Source organism: Mesoplodon mirus, assembly GCF_964341445.2.
Source record: "Mesoplodon mirus genome assembly, chromosome: 19".
NCBI classification, from domain to species: Eukaryota; Metazoa; Chordata; class Mammalia; order Artiodactyla; family Ziphiidae; genus Mesoplodon; species Mesoplodon mirus.
In genome coordinates, this window is record NC_138995.1 from 49700220 (window position 1) to 49720231 (window position 20012).

Here is a 20012-nt window from a genome sequence, read left to right on the forward strand (position 1 = left end):
AATTCTGAGATTGCGGACACGCGTGTGGGTTTTTTGTTTGTCGGGTTTTTTTTTAAATTATTTATTTATTTATTTATGGCTGTTTGGGGTCTTCATTCCTGCTCCCGGGCTTCCTTTCTTCTAGTTCTGGCGAGTGGGGGGTGGGGTGGGGGGGCTACTCTTCCGTGCGGTGCGTGGGCTTCTCATTGCGGTGGTTTCTCTTGTTGCGGAGCACGGGCTCTAGGCGCACGGGCTTCAGTAGTTGTGGCTTGAGGGCTCTAGAGCACGGACTCAGTAGTTGTGGCGCACGGGCTTAGTTGCTCCACAGCATGTGGGATCTTCTGGACCAGGGCTCGAACCCTTGTGCCCTGCCTCGGCAGGTGGATTCTTAACCACTGTGCCACCAGGAAAGTCCCCTCACTTGTGGGTTTGACTTGGATCTCTCCCTCCTCCCATTAAGGCCCTAGTCCTGAGGAGAGACAGCAGGTGGAGCACTCGCCCTCTCCACCCCGCCCCCCTCCACCACCATGACAGACTGGGAACCAGAGGCCACTGCAGGTCACCCTGCTCATGTGGCCAGATATTAGCACAATCTGGAATTTCAGGTCTGTAAATCACTTGGCGGAGGGGTCTCATAAAACTGTTCTCCCATACTGATCTGCCAGCTTGACCTCTTGTCCCCTCCTCCAGACACCCTCCCCCCTTCCAGGAAACTGGCCCAAGGAGGGGCCTGGGCATATATAGGGAGCCACTGTGCGAGGGCCTGGCCAGAGAGGCTTCAGGCAGAGAAGGTGAGGATGGGGCTCTAGGGGTCTGGATGGGCAGGGGGAGCTGGGGAGGTCTGAGGCTAGGGGTGAGGGGCAGCCCTGAGCTCTGGCCAGTGACTGCCCCACCCAAGGCTTTGTTTCTTCTTTTTTATTTGGCCAAGCCACTCAGCTTGCGGGATCTTGGTTCCCCAACCAGGGATTGAAACCATGTCCCCTGCAGTGGGAGCGTGGAGTCCTAACCACTGGACCACCAGGGAACTCCCTCCTCCTCTGTAAAATGTCCCACTGCTGGGGTTGTGGGAGGCTGGGCACACTTGGTACTGGCTTGGGCCCATCAGAGAGCTGGCAGCAGCCCCTGGCAGCTGGGGTGTGGAATGGGGCAGTGGGTCCTCCCCCGGCCCCTGCCTGGCCTCATCCCGGCTCGTGTGTCCCAGGCAAGACTATGGCTTCTGCGGCAGCAGCAACAACAGAGAAGGGGTCTCCAGTTGTGGTGGGTCTGCTGGTCGTGGGAAACATCATTATTCTGGTGAGACATTCCCTGGGGCTGGGAGCCCAGTGGGCGGGTGAAGAGGAGGGGGGCGGTCCTGAGCCTGGGAGTGGGACAGCTGAGGGCTCAGGACTCACCTAATGGCCAGTGTCGCCTGGCTCTCAAGTCAAACAGCCCCGATTCGAATCCCAGCTCTGCCTCTCCCCAGCTGTGTGACCTCGAGTAAGCGACTTGACTTCTCTGTGCCTGTTTCCCCATCTATAAGTTATGTCCTCACTGTGGGCATTGTTGTGTGGATTAATCCATGTATGGCCCTCAGCTCAAAAAAAGTGCTTGACCAGTGCCAGCTATCATCATTAGTATGATTATGGACATAAGGTGCCTGATTGATGCACAGGAGACCAATAGTAATGTATAATAACAATGCCTTTTAATTACGTGATACCTGTACATGGCTCTGGAGCCAGACACCCTGGGTTCAAGTCCCAGCTCTGTCACTTTCTATTGTGGGACGTGGGGCCAGTGATGTAACCTCTCTGGGCCTCAGTGTTCTCATCTGTAAGGTGGAGATAAAATAGGAATGCTGAGAGGATAAAATGAGTTACTGGATTTGTGCTTAGGCCAGAATTTGGCACACGTGGTTTCTATCTGTGTTGGCCATACAGCAGTAGTACAGGAGAGCTGGTAACAACGATGATTATCACACAGAAAGCAGTTTCAAGGACCAACGCACACAGTAGATACTCTATGAGAGTTAGTTTGACTGTTGGCAAAGGTATCCACCGAGCAGTCTTCCTCTCTCCTTGTTCCCCATCCCAACAGGTAACCAGATTTTTATTTTCTCCAATATTTCTTGAAGCAAATACAAGCAAATAAGAACCTATATACCTATTTTCTCCCCTTTCTTGCCCCAAACGTAGCTCATTCCACACCCTGCTCCGTTCCTCCCATTTCCTCCTGTGCACATTCTCTGTCCACATGAGTCCTCAGACAGCCTCCCTGCCCTTTTCCACAACTTCCAAGCCCTCCATTGTGTGGCATCCTGGCTCCTTTACCCACGGTGCTGCGGGGAATAACCTTGTGGGTGTGTGATTTTCCTGCCTGGGCAGGTGTATCTGGAGGATTGATTCCTGCAAGTGGAATTGCTGGATCAAAGGGTTGATGCTTTTGTAATAGTTCTGGCCACGGCCAGACTCCCCTCCTCAGGGAATAGCAACGCTCTTCAGGGGAGGCGGACTAACCTAGCATCTCCTCGGTGCCAGTCATGAGTGCCAGGCTTTGCATGTAGCGTCTCTTTGTATCCTTGAAGCCACTGGCAGCTGGGGTGTGGGTGGGGGCGGAGATCTGGCTGGGTCTTCCCTTCCCTCATGGCCTCCTGCCCACCTTCATCCCTGCTCATGGAAGGTGACATCTTTGCCACTCTTACTGTGTGCCCACTTTACCAAGAGGGCAGTAGAGGCTCAGAATGGGGAAGGCCCTTCTCATGGAGAACCATGGAGCCGGGGCTGCTGCCCCTGTGCAGGCCTTGCTAACTGGCTGCCCTGTCCAGCTGTCAGGCCTGGCCCTATTTGCTGAAACGGTATGGGTGACCGCCGACCAGTACCGCGTGTACCCACTGATGGGCGTCTCGGGCAAGGATGATGTCTTCGCCGGTGCCTGGATCGCCATCTTCTGCGGCTTCTCCTTCTTCGTGGTGGCCAGCTTTGGTGTGGGCGCAGTGCTGTGCCGCCACCGGTCCATGATGCTCACGGTGAGGCCCCAGGAGGAAGGGATGGGGTTGGCTGGGCACAAAAGTCATCCTCACAGAGTCGTAATAACAACCACACCGCAGCTACTAGTGTGTGTTCCGCGTGGCCCCACACTTGGGCCTCGTGGCAGTCAGGTCATTTAATCTGCCCATAACCTAATAACCTAGGCTCAGCTGTTACCCCCATTTTGCAAAGAAAACTGGGGCACAGGGGAGGCAGGGAAGGAAGCTCTGCCTGGGAGGATGGCTCTTAAGTAGCAGGACTGGGATTTGAACCTCAGCTGGTTGGTCTCCAGGGTCTGTGCTCGGGAGCTCTGTTGATAACAGTGACAATAATAATGGCACAGCAACAATTTAATGAGCGCTCACTACATTCTACGTGCTGTACATAGAGTAGCTCATGTGTTCCTCACAACCCACTGTGAGGTACCATCGTCATCTTCATCATCATCTTCATGGCCCATTTGACAGAGTTGAAACTGAGGCTCAGAGAAGTGAATCCACTTACCCAGGGTGGCACAGCAAGTGAGTGACAGAGCCAGGATTTAAACCTGAGCACTTCAGTGCTTGAGCCTAGGCTCCTAATCTCTGCCCACAACAATAACCCACACTCCCCAAGTACCTCTCATGTTCTGACACTAGGCTAAGCAGTTTAGAAAATGAGCTCCTTCAATCCTTCCAGAATCCATCTGAAGTTAGTGCTTCTCTGCCCATTTACCAGATGAGGAAACTGAGGTTCAAAGAGACCCACAGGGAGACCAGGGATTCCAATCCTGGCCCCACTGACACAGAGCCAACACTGGGTTTTCCCCAGCTGAGGGCTTTTTGGATTCCCAGGAGCAGCTACTTATCCAATCCACAAATGTTTATACAGCAAGAACCATGTGCCAAACCCTGCGCTAGGCACTAGGCTATTTTGTGAGCAAACCATAAAAGCCCTTGCCGTGGGGGAGGATACTCTCATGAGGGAGACAGTGACCAGGCAAGGGAGAGCTGGAGCTGGGGATGGGAAAGGGAAGATCTTGCAGGCAGAGAAAGTGAAGACGGGGATGGGGGGGGGCCGGGGGCGCGGGGCGGGGGATTGGTAAGGGAATGAGCCGCATGAGTATCTGCAGAAAGAGCATTCCAGGTGGAGGGAACTGCAAGAGCAAAGGCTCTGAAGCCAGAGGGGACAGGAGTTCAGTGTGGCTGGAGCCAAGTGGGGATGAGTGAGTGAGTGAGAGGAACTGAGGACAGACAGGGGAGGAGAACAGCAGTGGGGGGAGGTTTGCTGGCCTTGAGGGGAGAGAGGGGAGAGAGCGGAGGTGGGCCTATCAGGTGGACCTGCAGGCCTTGGTAAGGACTTCGGCTTCTCTATGAGTCACGTGGAGCCATGGAAAGGCTCTTTGCCTTTCCTTTTCTTCTTCTTTTTTTTCTTTCTTTCCTGCACTTAGTTCTCTGGCAGAACAATTTAACCAAGGTCCTAAAAGTTCACCCAACTAGTAAAAGAATAAAGGTCTGTGTCTGTCTCTCCTATTAGTTTGTCATTAACTAAGACAGATTTTTTTTTAATTGTTATGGGAAATTTCAAACAGACTAGAGTGAACGGCACGATGCACCCTGTGTACCTATCACCTGGTTTCCACAATATCACCCACACATCGTCCCCTCTACCCCCATCCTCTGCCTGCCCACATTTTTCTTTCCTGGGGTATTTTGAAGCACATTCCAGACAGCAAGTCACTTCCCTGTAAATACTTGTGTGCACATTCCTCTGAGTGATAAGGACATGGTTTTAAAGCAGCCAGGCATGTGTGGCCACATCATCTCGTCTGGGCAGTGGAGCTGGCACATCCACACCCCATGCCCTGTTGCTTTAAGGGTGAGGGGAGGGGACAGCTGAGGATCAGAAAAATAATTTTCATTAAACACCAATTAAAGAGCTTTTTCAGGTTTGGGTGGGGTTGTTTTTTGGTTTTTTTGTTTATTTTGGGGTTTGTTTGTGTTTTTTTTTGCGGTACACGGGCCTCTCACTGTTGTGGCCTCTCCCATTGCGGAGCACAGGCTCCGGACGCGCAGGCTCAGCGACCATAGCTCACGGGCCCAGCCGCTCTATGGCATGTGGGATCTTCCCGGACCGGGGCACGAACCCGTGTCCCCTGCATCGGCAGGCGGACTCCCAACCACTGCGCCACCAGGGAAGCCCTTTTGTTTTGTTTTGTTTTCTCCAATCACCGTACTGCGGGCACATCGTGCAAAATTCACCCCAGTCCCTTCCTATCTATCTTCCAATACCCAATCTGTGTTCAGATGTCCCTGGTTGTCTCAGGAATGTCTTTATTTTTTTCTTTTCTACAGTAGGCATTCATTTTACTGCATCCAAGCCAACAGTTAACAGTTAAGGGAATACCTTACATATTTTTGTTGATTGCATTGTCCTGTAACATTTTATTTTTAAAAATTTCAAACATACAGAAAAGGTAAAGACTTGCATGGTGAACACCTGTATATCCCCCACGTAGATGTTTCCATTCACATTGTCCTATACTTTTTTTTTAACATCTTTATTGGAGTATAATTGCTTTACAATGGTGTGTTAGTTTCTGCTTTATAACAAAGTGATTCAGCTATACATATACATATATCCCCATATCCCCTCCCTCTTGCGTCTCCCTCCCACCCTCCCTATCCCACCCCTCTAGGTGGTCACAAAGCACCGAGCTGATCTCCCTGTGCTATGCGGCTGCTTCCCACTAGCTATCTATTTTACGTTTGGTAGTGTATATATGTCCATGCCACTCTCTCACTTTGTCCCAGCTTACCCTTCCCCCTCCGCATATCCGCAAGTCCATTCTCTAGTAGGTCTGCATCTTTATTCCCATCTTGCCCCTAGGTTCTTCATGACCTTTTTTTTTTTTAGATTCTATATATATGCGTTAGCATACGGTATTTGTTTTTTTCTTTCTGACTTACTTCACTCTGTATGACAGTCTCTAGGTCCATCCACCTCACTACAAATAACTCAGTTTCGTTTCTTTTTATGGCTGAGTAATACTCCATTGTATATATGTGCCACATCTTCTTTATCCATGTCCTATACTTTTTTTAAAAACTGTGTTTCTGGGAATTCCCTGGCGGTCCAGTGGTTAGGACTCGGTGCTTTTGCCACCAGGACCAGGTTCCATCCCTGGTCGGGGCATGGCCAAAAAAAAAAAAAAATTGCATTTCTATCATGGATCCATCCCTTGAGGGGTGTGACTTCACAGGCTTTGCCCTGACAGGGCTGTTCCCTGTGACCCTCCCTCCGTCTCTCCACAGTACCTGGTGCTCATGCTCACCGTCTACATCTTTGAGTGCGCCTCCTGCATCACGTCCTACACCCACCGAGACTACGTGAGTCGGGGGGAGGACAGGGGAGGGGCATGACTTCCAGGGGGAGTTTGGTGAGGGTCTCGGGCCGGCAGTGGAGGTCGATCTCTCTCCCCACCCAGCCCCGCTGGACCCTGTTCTTCCCGGCCCACTGCAGATGGTGTCCAGCCCATCCCTGATCACCAAGCAGATGCTGACCTTCTACGGCGCAGACTCGGACCAGGGCCGGGAACTCACCCGCCTCTGGGATCGCATCATGATTGAGGTGGGCAAGTGTAGGCAGGATGGGTGGGGAGGGCTGGAAGAGCTGAGGCTCTGACCCGATCTCCCGTTATGGCCCCCATTAGGGCTCCCATTATGCCCACCGGTAGATGATATCCACTCATGCGGTTCTTATGAGGGAGAGGCTCTGGTCCTTGCCATTTTCGGGATGAAAACAGGCCCAAAAGAGGGAAAGTCACTTGCCTAGGGTCATATGGTTGGTAAGGGGCAGAGCTGGGATCCAAACCTAGATCCAGAGCCCCTGCTTTCTCTAGTTGCGGCGATCAGGGGTCACTCTTCATTGTGGTGCGCAGGCTTCTCATTGCGGTGGCTTCTCTTGTTGAGGAGCATGGGCTCTAGGCACATGGGCTTCAGTAGTTGTGGCACGTGGGCTCAGTAGTTGTAGCTCACAGGCTCTAGAGTGCAGAATCATTAGTTGTGGCACACGGGCTTAGTTGCTCCGCAGCATGTGGGATCTTCCCGGACCAAGGCTCAAACTCATGTCCCCTGCATTGGCAGGCGGTTTCTTAACCACTGGGCCACCAGGGAAGTCCACACCTGCTGTCTTAATAGTAACAATAGTAATAATAATAACAGATGGTGGTCCAGTGGTTAGGACTCCGTGCTTCCACCACAGGGGACACGGGTTTGATCCCTAGCTGGGAAACTAAGATCTGCATAGCGGCAAGGCAGCGGCCAAAAAAAAAAAAAAAAGAATTGTTCAATTAGAAAAACAACAACAACAATTAAAGAGCACTATCTTTTGTTTAGCGCCATTCAAAGCACTTTCAAGCTTATTTAATCCTTACAACCAGTCCAGAAAGAAGATCAGCTCTTTAGCGGTGAGGAAGCCAAGGCAGGAAGCTGAGGGTTTGCACGAGGTCACGCAGCTGGTAGGTCACAGAACGTAAAGGACTCAAACCCAGGCTGCCAGCTTCCAGAAGCCACATTCTTAATTAAACTCAACATGATACGGCAGCACAAGAGGAGAATATTGAGGACCCAAGGGAAATTAAGGTACCCATTTGGTTCGTCATGCAGCTAGCCTGGACTGGGACCCAGGTTTGAAGGAGCCTATGTTTTCATCATTTGAGAGTCACAAATTAAACACCCATGGGGGTCAGGAGAAGCCAGAAATCTGCCTCTTGGTGTCATTTACCTCAGGGTTTTTTTTTGTTTTTTCGGTACGCGGGCCTCTCACTGTTGTGGCCTCTCCCGTTGCGGAGCACAGGCTCCGAACGCGCAGGCTCAGCGGCCATGGCTCACGGGCCCAGCCGCTCCGCGGCATGTGGGATCCTCCCGGACCGGGGCACGAACCCGTGTCCCCTTCATCGGCAGGCGGACACTCAACCACTGCGCCACCAGGGAAGCCCCTACCTCAGGTTTTGTTGACAGCTAATTAAAAAAAACCTTTTTTTTCCAATGAATTTTTTTTTCAAAAAAATTTTAAAATAAATCATGAGTGTGGGTTTGAGCCAAATCCCCCATCAGCCTCTGGGACAAGTATCTTCTGCTCCTTTGCTCACACACAGACACTGCTGCCCCTCTTCGAGGAGGCCCAGGATGGGGGGAAGTGCAGGCCAACCTTATCCTTCCTCGCCGTGTGACCTCAGGGGAGCGGCTGCCTTCTCTGAGCCAGAGTCCTCCTGACCCCTGCCTCTCTCTCCAGCAAGAGTGCTGTGGCACGTCAGGTCCCATGGATTGGGTGAACTTCACATCAGCCTTCCGGGCCACTACCCCAGAGGTGGTGTTCCCCTGGCCCCCGCTGTGCTGTCGACGGACTGGCAACTTCATCCCCGTCAGTGAAGAAGGCTGCCGCCTGGGCCACTTGGACTACCTGTTCACCAAGGTGTGTCTCCTCCCCCGTGCTGTGTCTGTCGGTCTCTCTGGCCCTCTCTGGTTCTTCTGTCTCTTTCTCCCTCCCACTGTCTGTCTGTCTGCTCCTCCCTCCCATCTGGCTTTCTCTTTCTCTCCCCTCCCTCTGACTCTCTCAACTCTCCATCTGTCCCTCCCTCCCTCTGCAAGTCAGCGGGATGAACCCCGGTTCCGGTTTGATCTGATCCAGACCTGGCGGCGCCCGAAACTTTTCTCAGGTTGTCTGGGGATAAGAGCAACGATAACAGTGTCAGCAGCACAACGCCAATAACAACCGACATTTATTGAGCTTTTACTTTGTACCAGGCCTCCTTGTAGGTGCTTTCAGTTTTTACCTTATGTAATTCTCACCACAGCCTTATGAGGTAAAGGTTATAATTATCTCATTTTACAGATGATGAGCCTCACTAGTGACGGATGGAGTTGGGATGTGATTTCAGGCAGTCAGGCCCCAACCAGGTGCTTTAACTCCTGCAAAGGGAGTGCAAAGACAGAGAGAGAAACCAGAGGAGGAGAACCGGTCCCCTTGGCTGCCTGGGGGCCTTCACCATCACGCCTTAGATCAGGTGTCACAGAGAGGGGAGCCTGCATGCCAGAGTCGGACAGCCCTTCCTTGAGCCCCGGCTGTCTGCAGAGTGCTTACATGCATCATCTCACAGAATCACCACAACTGCCTTCGGAGGGCAGTGCTGTCAAAGATCGCCATTTCACAGATAGCAAAACTGAGGCTCAGAGGGTCAGAATCATAGCTAGGCCCCATAGCCAACAAGCGGCAGAGCTGGCCCCCAGCTCCGTCCTGCCTGACTCCAGGGCACACACCCTGAACCTTTGTTCTTGGCAGCTTCCAAGTTGGGCCAAGCAGGGGTCTACATGAAGGCGACAGGTGTGGGGCTCTGGGTCCACTCAGCCTTACCTCCAAATGAGGAGGTGTCAGAACTGGACTGATCCTAAAGGCGTATCTCAAACCCTTGGAACTTGGGGGCAGCATGGAAAGCCAGCCCAAAACAAAATCACCCGCAGACTGTCATAGGCACCATCGGGGCAGCACCTGCTTGTGCAGGGCCTGGGTTAACATCACTTCCCTGGCTCCCTGAAACCACCCTGGGAGGGAGACACTGCCATGATCCCCAGGGTGAGAAACCCACTTCCTCATGGTCCCACAGGTAAGAAAACCAAGGCTCGAGGCAGGAAGTGACTTTCCCAAGGGTGCCCAGTGACTCTTGCTTTCAGCAGCCAGCCTCCCCAGGCATTTTCTCAGACCCCCGTGTTCCCCCTGCCCAGGGCTGCTTCGAACACATTGGCCACGCCATCGACAGCTACACGTGGGGCATCTCATGGTTTGGGTTCGCCATCCTGATGTGGACGGTGAGAGGTGGGAGCCTGTGGGCTGGGTGGGATGCGGCTGTGAGGCTGGGGCGCCCCTCACCTGCCTCCTCCCCTCCAGCTTCCTGTGATGCTGATGGCCATGCGTTTCTACAGCACGTTGTGAGGAAGAGAAGGGAAGCCCACGTGCACACTCAGCTCCCCTGCCCCTGCTTCCTCCAGCTGAGACGCCCCCGCCTCTCCCTTCCCCACCTCCTCCACCCTTCCCTCCCTCCACTCCAAAGATTTTTTTTTTTTTTTTTTTTTTTTTTTTTGCGGTACGCGGGCCTCTCACTGCTGCGGCCTCTCCCGTTGCGGAGCACAGGCTCCGGACGCGCAGGCTCAGCGGCCATGGCTCACGGGCCCAGCCGCTCCGCGGCATGTGGGATCTTCTGGACCGGGGCACGAACCCGTGTACCCTGCATCGGCAGGTGGACTCTCAACCACTGCGCCACCAGGGAAGCCCCTCCAAAGATGTTTTACCAGGTTTCTGAGCCCTGCTGGGAGTTGGGGTGCCCTGAAACCCCTGGACATGTGTGCACGGACCCTTAGACCTTAACCCCATCTCACTTGGCTGATTCCTGGCCCATCTTTCAGTGTCAACTTGAAGTCCTGTCCTGGGAGGGGGGGGTGGGACCCTTCCCTGATCTTAGCACACCACCCCCACCCCCCGCGGACGCCTCTCTTGTAGCTCCCTGAGCTCCTCCTTCATGGTGGATGTCATCATCATCACTGAATAGTTTGTGATTGTCTATTTAAGCTCTGGTAGACTGGGACTGCCATGAGGGGAGGGACAAGTTCTGTTATGGTTACTTTAATATCCCCAGTATTGCGCGGCACAGGACTGAGCATGGATATTCAATAAATACTGCTTGAATGAGTTAATTTGTTTTCTTTGGAGGTCAAGGCGAATGAACCAGAACTCTTCCAATGGAAGTGGCAGAAACCCAACTGGCACGGACGGAAACACAAAGTAGAAAGTATTGGCTCATGTAACTGAGTCAGTAAATCCGGCTTCAGGCATGTCTTGATCCAGGGGTTCAGTCTATGTTTCCAGGAAACCTGCTTCATTCTCAGGCAGGATTTCTCTGGCGACACCAGACTTACATCTTTATAGCTAAGCAACAGAGCAGCGAGAAAGGTCCTCTTTTCCAATAACTTTTGCCAAGGTCAGTGATTAAATCTCACTGACTTGGTTTAGGTTCTAGACCCACTCTTTGGTTGGGGAAGGGCAGGCACTATGGATTAACATTCCTGCTAAGGATGCATCCAGGGGTGGTGTTAGGAAAGGGGGTTGTTTACCAAAGGAAAATCAGAGTGCAGGGATGCTGGGCCAGTACAGGTGACAGACATCCTCCTACTAGGGACTAAAGCTTCCAGCAGGTTCTCTAAGGGGTGCATGAGAGCAAACAGTTTAAGAATCTCATCACTGCTCTTTTGTCCTCTCTGAAGCAGGCTCATGCTCTGGCCATTTTACAGCAATTAGGCCCTGTGAGGAGAGTTTGTCTTCCTTCCCCATCAAATGAGGTTTCTCAGGGTCCTCATTTACTCTAGTGGTCTGCAGATGGTCTGCAAATGCTGAATTCAGATATCAGCTTTTGAAAATATACTTTTAAAAAAAATCTGTATTGGTCAAATCTGTTAGGGTGAAAAACTAGAAACAACCTAACCTCCATCAGCAGGGGGTGGGATGTACAACTCGTGTTATATCCTTGGACTGGAATTCTCTGTGGCCGTTAAAAAGAAGATAGATCTAAGTGAACTGATATAAAAAGATGTTATAATGGTATAAATAATTAGAAAGCAGGTATAAGGATGTTCATTACAGTAACCTAAATGAACATAAGTAGGGGGCTGGTTAAATTAGCTATGCTATGTCTATTCTCTAGAATACCACACACAGTACTAAAAAATAATGTTTTAACATGAAAAAAATCTCCAAGAAATGCAAGTAGAAACACTTGCAAACCACATACAGTACTTTTATCCCTGTAGATACATATGAAGGATAGGTCTTGTCTTTTAAAATAAATGGGTCAAGGTTTTTAAAATAAATTTTAGAAGAATTAGGGAAAATACTTTTTAAAATCAAAAATCATTTATAACTCTTCCGCTTAAAAGATAATAAAAATTTACAAATGGAAGTGTCCCATGTTCCGCTCCCCAGTAAACTCCTGACCAAATCTGTAGATAACTGCTATTAATACATGATAAATGTCCTTTTTGGCTTTTCAAAAGTTTATATCGACATATCTATATATACTTATATGGGCACACACATACACACACATTTAATAGAACAATGCTTTAATATTGCTTTGCAACTTGTTTCCTTCACTTAACTGTATATTTTGGCCATCTTTCCATGTCAGTATATATGAATTCACCTCTTTTTATTTTTTTTGACTGTTGCAGTGTATTCCAGAGTATAGCTGTGTCATCGATCATCATGCTCTGTTGTAAGTAAATAAGGCAAGGAGCAGAATAAGCACAAATGATTTCATTTTTATAAAAATTCTATATACATATTTCTCATGAAGGATTCCGTTGAGAAGGGGTATGGGATGGAGGGCCCAGAGGAAGAATTTTCACACCATATATCTTTATAATGTTTGAAAAAGATGTTCATAAAGATAATCTATTACTTTCCAGAAACAAAAACTAGTAAAGCGGTTTCTAAGATACTAAACAATGTACAGCTTTGCTTTTCAAGCCAGAATTTTTTTACGTGCCGTGTAGTTGTTACACGTACCATATTTTAACACACAAGAGTCCCTCCGGGTTAACTGGCCTAACAGGCTTTTCTGCAGGCCCTGGAATGAAACCTCTCCCCCATCCCTGAGCACATATTTGACCACGTTGTAAACATGTCAAGGAAAGGGGGGATTTCTTCCCAATCTACTTTTAAATTCAGGTGTGCCCTCAGGAGCAAGTTCACAGTGACCCAGCCCATGACTTAGAATCTCTGAGAAAGGCAGAGAGGCAGTACTGGGTTCTCACCACGCCTCCACCACACTCTGAGCCTCCGTGTGCCCCTCTATAAAATGGGGTTCTAGCAGTCCCTACCTCATAGCTTAGGGTCCAATACATTCTAAGAGCTCTGGAACCCACAGACCCCTTTACTATGAATCAGGAATTTTCTAAATTCTGTGCAATCAGAACCAAATGCAGAAATAAACTGCTGGGTAAGTCTGCTACTGTGTCTGGTGAGCCCCAGTTTCAAAGGTTTGGGGCTCCACCACCTCGATGTACAGTAGCCAGTTCATCGAAGTGACTCACATATCTATGCTTTCAAAAGTCAAATCATACTTGAAAATACTTGGTGCTTTCGCTGAGAGATGTTCAACCCATGGGCTCAGCATGTTAGCGTTAATATAACGCTTTTTGCCTGAGGGTCCTTCAAGAACGTTTGTGGAGATTGATATGCCTAAAATCAAATTTTTCCTTAAACGTCACACTGCAAAAGAATATTTAATGTCGTGGGAGAATACCTGAAAAGTTGTTAAGTGAAAAAAGAAGATTACAAAAAGGCATGCCAAGTATGATTGCTTTTCTGATAAAAATTCAAGTATGTGTGTGTTTGTGTTAAAGTTGTAAAACACAGTCTCCCAAAGGTTAGCCTTGGTTATCAGGGAAGAAGAGACACTTGAGGGGGATTTTTATTTCATTCCTTGGGCATTTTGGTATTTTCCAAATATTCTATGATGACTCTTGCTTTTGTCCTCCAATAAAAATAAATATTAAGAGAGCTCCTTTCTACTTATTAGACAGAATGCTGTCTAATTCATGACTTGTTGAATAAAACCAATTAGATCTTCAGATTTACTCAGTTGATTTTCTTAACACTCCTACACAGAGCTAATTCTGATCATCCAACCACAGCCTCCTGAAGACAGATACTCCTCTCTAGCCATCAATCTCACATTGGCTATTGCAATTTAACAATGGAGCTCAAATTTGCCTGGTTGAATGGGATGTGATCCAATTTCCAATAGACAGTTCCCGAAGCAGAAGAAGTGGGTGTCCCTCTGTAGGCCTTTCTGTTTCAAGTAAGATCCAGATAAGTGACTGGCAAAGGAAACTTAAAAGCAGCTCACCACTGAGCAACTTCAGAGAGACCAGAGCTGGGAAAACCAGACACCTGCCCCACCCCATCTCCAGCACCCACTGCAGACAACTACAAACAAGCTGCTCTTGTTTTTTCACTTCTGGTAGTAACTGTATAAATAAAATAGATGAATGATAGAGAGATGGGTGGATGAACGGGTAATGATTGATAATCTTTTTAAAGAAGAACAAAAATAAATATTAATAAAAACTTCACTGGAGGACATGAGATGTGTACTGAGAAAAGAATTACCTTGCTAAACATTTTCAGACTTTACCTGAGCCGTTAAAACAGGTCAGGCCTGGGCTTCCCTGGTGACGCAGTGATTGGGAGTCCACCTGCCGATGCAGGGGACGCGGGTTCGTGCCCCGGTCCGGGAGGATCCCACATGCCGTGGAGCGGCTGGGCCCGTAAGCTATGGCCGCTGAGCCTGCGCGTCCGGAGCCTGTGCTCCGCAACGGGAGAGGCCACAACAGTGAGAGGCCCACGTACTGCAAAAAAAAAAAAAAAAAAAAAAAAAACACCCCACAGTTCAGGCCTTGTCAGATGCTGGGGTCTTGGAGTCAAGCTGGCCTCTGGGCAGCAGGTAGGGGGCCTCCGCCTCTGTCCCACATCTGCCACTCCCTTCTCTGGCTTCATCTGGCCACATATTTGCTCAGCTGGAATGGCAGCAGTGTGGCCCGGCCAAGGCAGGCCTCAGCTGGCAGGACGGGTTTGTCTGCCCTGGCCTTTTCACCCAGAGGCCCACTCCTGTGGGTGAGAGAGGAACAAAGAGATGAGGGCCAGGTGAGTGAGGCTCCCAGGACCACCCAAGAGAGAGGGAGCCATTCGATGGCTGTTCCTACTGCACCTCTACAGGACCATGTCTGTCCAGAGCTGGATCCGGCCTCTAACCCTCCGTGGCTCCCCAGTGCCCTCAGCACAAAGTCCAGCTGCTCGGCCTGGCACTGAGGGGCCCTGTGGCTTGTCTCCTTGCTGCTTCCCCAAGCCTATCTCTCCCTCCTGTCCCCCCTTTTATTTTTTAAAATTTTGGCCGTGGCCCACAGCTTGCGGGATCTTAGTTCCCCGACCAGGGATCAAACCTGTGCCCCCTGCAGTGGAAGCGTGTAGTCCTAACTGCTGGACCACCAGGGAATTCCCCCCTCCTGTCCCAGTGAACGAACCTCTCTTTCACCACTGGAGATCATAGAATGGAAAGAATAAACTAATGTATATTATAGCAATCAAGCAGGCACACACCTCTGACTACATACACTGTTGCTTACACTCCTGCCATGAGAGCAAGTTGACTTTTTCACTAAAGTGTAAAACCCACACCCCTTTGACCCACCCGATTCCACCTCTGGGAATCTATCCTGCATATACACTCCCGAGAGTGTGCAAAGACCCATGTACAAGGGTAACAGAAAAGCAATAACTGAGAAACAGCCTGAATCACATCAGAAGAGAACTAGTTATACAATTCATTTTCTCACACCATAGAATACTCTGCAGCTAAGTTTCAAGGGAGCTACATTTATATTTGCTGATCTGAAATCATCTCCAAGATAGATTGTTCACTGAGAAAAATTCAACGTGCAAAACTGAATGTATGCTAGAGTGAAGTAAGTCAGAAAGAGAAAAACAAATATCATTATTAACGCATATACGTGGAACCTAGAAAAATGGTACAGCTGAACCGGTTTGCAGGGAAGAAATAGAGACACAGATGTAGAGAACAAACGTATGGACACCAAGGGGGAAAGTGGTGGGGGGGATGGTGGGATGAACTGGGAGATTGGGATTGACATATATACACTAATATGTACAAAATAGATAACTAATAAGAACCTGCTGTATAGGGCTTCCCTGGTGGCGCAGTGGTTGAGAGTCTGCCTGCCGATGCAGGGGACACGGGTTCGTGCCCCGGTCCGGGAAGATCCCACATGCCGCGGAGTGGCTGGGCCCGTGAGCCATGGCCGCTGAGCCTGCGCGTCCGGAGCCTGTGCTCTGCAACGGGAGAGGCCACAGCAGTGAGAGGCCCGCGTACCACAAAAAAAATAAAATAAAAATAAATAAATAAATAAAATTTAAAAATTAAACAAAGAAAAAACTGAATATATGACAAATGCAATGTGATATCCTATATTGGATCCTGAAAAGACAAGACATTAGTGGAAAAACTAGTGCAATCCAAATAAAGTCTGGAGTTTAGTTGATAGTCCTGTACTAGTGTGAATTTCTTGGTTTTGAAAAACATATCATGGCTATGCCTCTAAATTCCATGTATCATTTAGCACAAGGTTAGGCCTTGTGAGTAGAGGGCGCTGCAGGGACACGGCAGAAGTTAGGGGTTCTCTCTGGATTCCAGTTCTTCCTTGTTGTTCCAACGAAGCTGTGACCAGCAGGTGGCTGGGGTTCTTCTCCACACTTTCCTAAGCCACCTTCATTAACCCAGCTAGGGACGCACCACTTAACCCAAGTAAGAAACCTACTGAAAACAGGAAATAGAATCATGATTTCTCACTGTCTTTCCAGATGGTCTTCAACTGGAAATAGAAAGATGAAAAACGGAGCAAATGGTCTTTTTGAAGAACCACTTCTAGGGCTGCTGGAAAAAATGATCAAAAGATCCTGGTATTTGATCCCTGGCATTAAAATTCATCTCATAAAAATGTATTCAGAAAATTGAGGGAACAGGTCTAGAAACTGAAGGGATTTTTCAGCTTTCAAGTTGTATACCCAGAGCCAAAGCAAGTATATTTGTTGCCTAGAAACCACTCTAGCCCAGGGTATACTGGTTACTTTTGTTAACACACCAAAACACAGTGACTTAAAATAATGATTAATTTTTAGCTCCTGATTCTGTGGGACCATTTGGGCTGAGCTCAGTCAGCCAGGCAGTGCTTCGATTTTTCTCACCTGGGCGTACCCATGCAGCTGTAGTCAGCTATGGGGTGGCTGGGGGCTTGTTGGTCTAGGGTGGCCTCCCTCACATGTGTGGCTGGCTGGAAGTTGGTGTAGGTAGCTGGGGTGAGGGCTCTGACTGGACCATGTGTCTAAAGAAGGCCAGCCCAAGCACATTCACATGGTGGTGCTTGCAGGGTTCCCAAGAGCAGCAAGAAAAGACAAGTCCCAAGGTGCGTAAGCAATTCTCAATGTTCTGTTTTACCACATGTACTATTGTCCCATTGGGTGAAGCAAGTCAGTGGTTAAGGCCAGACTGAGTATGGGAGGTGTGCAGAAGGGAGGAGAATTATGGAGGCTATTTTAACAATCTAACCAGGATGATAAAAAGGTGCCAGCAGTCCCCAGCAGAAGTATCAAATGCCTTTATGTGAGAGAATTCCACAGTTGTGATCTCCTCAAACAGCTTACAGTTCCCAGAAGGAAACTAGATAGGAAACAGTTAATGCCAACAGTAGCCTGGACCTTGAGCCGTTCCTCCAGTAATCAAAGAGTTGTCCTGTGAATAAGTACTTTTTCCCAAATTTCAGGTATCACAGAAGTTTGAGACAATGTTTTGACTTAATTCATGTTTCAAAACCCAAGCAGGAGATCTGTTAAAGACATCAAGTTTCCCTTAGATATCTCTCAGATGGCCGCCTCAGATGCCATGGGCACTGGAATGGAAATAAATAAAATATAAAAGGTAAAAAGCTGTGAATTCCCTGGTGGTTAAGTGGTTAGGACTCTGCACTCTCACTGCCGAGGGCCTGGGTTCTATCCCTGGTTGGGGGACTAAGATCCCACAAACCATGCAGTGTGGCCCAAAAAAAAAAAAGGTAAAAAGCTAAGAAAGTGGTCTTTCTGGAGTTCCACTTAGGTACTGTTGGACACATAATTAAAAGAAGGTCCCTAGGGACTTCCTGGTGGCACAGTGGTTGAGAATCTGCCTGCCAATGCAGGGGACACAGGTTTGATCCCTGGTCCAGGAAGATCCCACGTGCCATGGAACAACTAAGCCAGTGTGCCACAACTACTGAGCCTGTGCTCTAGAGCCCATAAGCCACAATTACAGAGCCCACATGCCACCACTACTGAAGCCCGAGCATCTAGAGCCTGCACTCAGCAACAAGAGAAGCCACTGCAATGAGAAGCTGGCACACCGCAATGAAGAGTAGCCCCCGCTCGCCGCAACTAGAGAGAAGCCCACACGCAGCAATGAAGACCCAACATAGCCATAGATAAATAAATAAATAAATAAGATTAAAAAGAAGAAGAAGAAGAAGAAGGTCCCTAGTAGTCAAGTTCCTCTTGCTGTACCTAAGATCAAATTGCCAAGGATGTCTCATCTCACCACTCCTTTTCAACATCATACTGGAAGTCCTAGCTAATGGAATAAAACAAGAAAAAGAAATAAAGTGTATACAGATTGAGAAGGAAGAAATAAAACTGTCTTTGTTTGCAGATGACATAATTGTCTATGTAAAAAATCTAAAAGAACTGACAAAAAACCTCCTGGAACTAATAAGCAATTATAGCAAAGTTGCAGGATACAAAGTTAATATACAAAAGATCAACTTGCTAGTGCAAGCATTACATCTATTGATCACATCCCTGCCTGATGGCAACTGAGACATCCCCAGGACTTACAGAGGATTGGTCTAGAAGTAACAGGTGCAATCACTGACATTTTTTGGAGATTTTCAATCATGAGCACAAGTGCTGTTCCTTATTAGACTTTCCTGAACTTCCTCAAGAAAGAGATTATCAATCAAATCAAAATAGATGAGTTTATTGTACATTTCCATGCCAAAGTACCAAATCTTTTATTCAGCAAAGGCAAATTTTCTGATCAGGCAGGAATGAGGTTAACAGACACCGTGAGCCCCATCATATGCTTTTTACTTAACGATCAAGATATTTCATGGGTAAAAGCCCTATTTTGATCGCAGATACTTGTATTTCGAATGTTTACCATACTAACCCTCAAGCCGAGTATGTGATAAAACCCCAGTCAATTTTAATCTTCTAAAAACATTCTCTTAAAATGCAGGCATGTCTCAGAGATATTGCAGGTTCAGTTCCAGACCACCACAGGATATTGCAATAAAGCATGTCACCAGAATTTTTTGGTTTCCCAGTGTATATAAAAGTTATATTTACACTATACTGTCCTCTATTAAGCATACAATAACATTATGTATAAAAATACAGTATATATACCTTAATTTAAAAATACATTATTGCTAAAAAACGTTAACCATCACTTGAGCCTTCCGCGAGTTGTAATCTTTTTGCTGATGGGAGGGTGTTGCCTTGATGTTGATGGCTGCTGACTGATCAAAGTGGTAGTTGCTGAAGGTTGGAGTGACTGTGGCAATTTATTAAAATAAGACAATGAAATTTGCTGCATCAATTGACTCTTCCTTTCATGAAGAATTTCTCTGTGGCAGGCAATGATGTTTAATAGCATTTTACCTACAGTAAAGCTTCTTTCAAAATTGGAGTCAATCCTCTCAAACCTTGCTGCTGCTTTATCAACTAAGTTTATGTAATATTCTTTTTTTTTTTCTTTTTTTTGTGATACGCGGGCCTCTCACTGTTGTGGCCTCTCCCGTTGCGGAGCACAGGCTCCGGACACGCAGGCTCAGCGGCCATGGCTCACGGGCCCAGCCGCTCCGCGGCATGTGGGATCTTCCCGGACCGGGGCACGAACCCGTGTCCCCTGCATCGGCAGGCGGACTCTCAACCACTGCGCCACCAGGGAAGCCCTATGTAATATTCTAAATCTTTGTCATTTCAGCTATCTTCAGAGCATCTTCACCAGGAGCAGATTCCATCTCAAGAAACACTTTATTTGCTCATCCATAAGAAGCAACTCCTCATCCGTGAAAAGGTCATCATGAGGTTGCTGCAGTTCAGTGACATTTTCAGGCTGCACTTCTAATTCTAGATCTCTTGCTATTTCCACCACATCTGCAGTTACTTCCTCCAGTGAAGTCTTGAAACCCTCACAGTCATCCATAAGGGTTGGAATCAACTTCTTCCAAACTCCTGTTAATGTTGATATTTTGACCTCGTCCCATGAATCACAATGTTCTTAATGGCATCTAGAACAGCAAATCCTTTCCAGAAGGTTTTCAATTTACTTTG

The 20012-nt window shown here is 48.3% G+C and overlaps 1 protein-coding gene across 1 annotated transcript; it reads left to right on the plus strand.

The window, feature by feature from the left end:
- Positions 1-430: 430 nt before the first annotated feature.
- On the plus strand, positions 431-10674 carry UPK1A (uroplakin 1A). Its single transcript, XM_082605872.1, has 9 exons — positions 431-584; positions 670-770; positions 1181-1272; positions 2783-2983; positions 6278-6352; positions 6486-6593; positions 8259-8438; positions 9746-9829; positions 9909-10674. The coding sequence occupies exons 1-9, from the start codon at positions 550-552 to the stop codon at positions 9951-9953; spliced, it is 921 nt and encodes a 306-aa protein (XP_082461998.1). The 5' UTR covers positions 431-549; the 3' UTR covers positions 9954-10674.
- Positions 10675-20012: the final 9338 nt, after the last annotated feature.

What these genes read in the sequence shown, in the direction of transcription:
- UPK1A (XM_082605872.1), top strand. Translation starts at nt 550, where the DNA reads ATGTGGCCAGATATTAGCACAATCTGGAATTTCAG. An exon ending in AGAGGCTTCAGGCAGAGAAG is followed by an intron (nt 771 to 1,180) that starts GTGAGGATGGGG and finishes CGTGTGTCCCAG; the next exon opens with GCAAGACTATGGCTTCTGCG. An exon ending in TGGGAAACATCATTATTCTG is followed by an intron (nt 1,273 to 2,782) that starts GTGAGACATTCC and finishes TGCCCTGTCCAG; the next exon opens with CTGTCAGGCCTGGCCCTATT.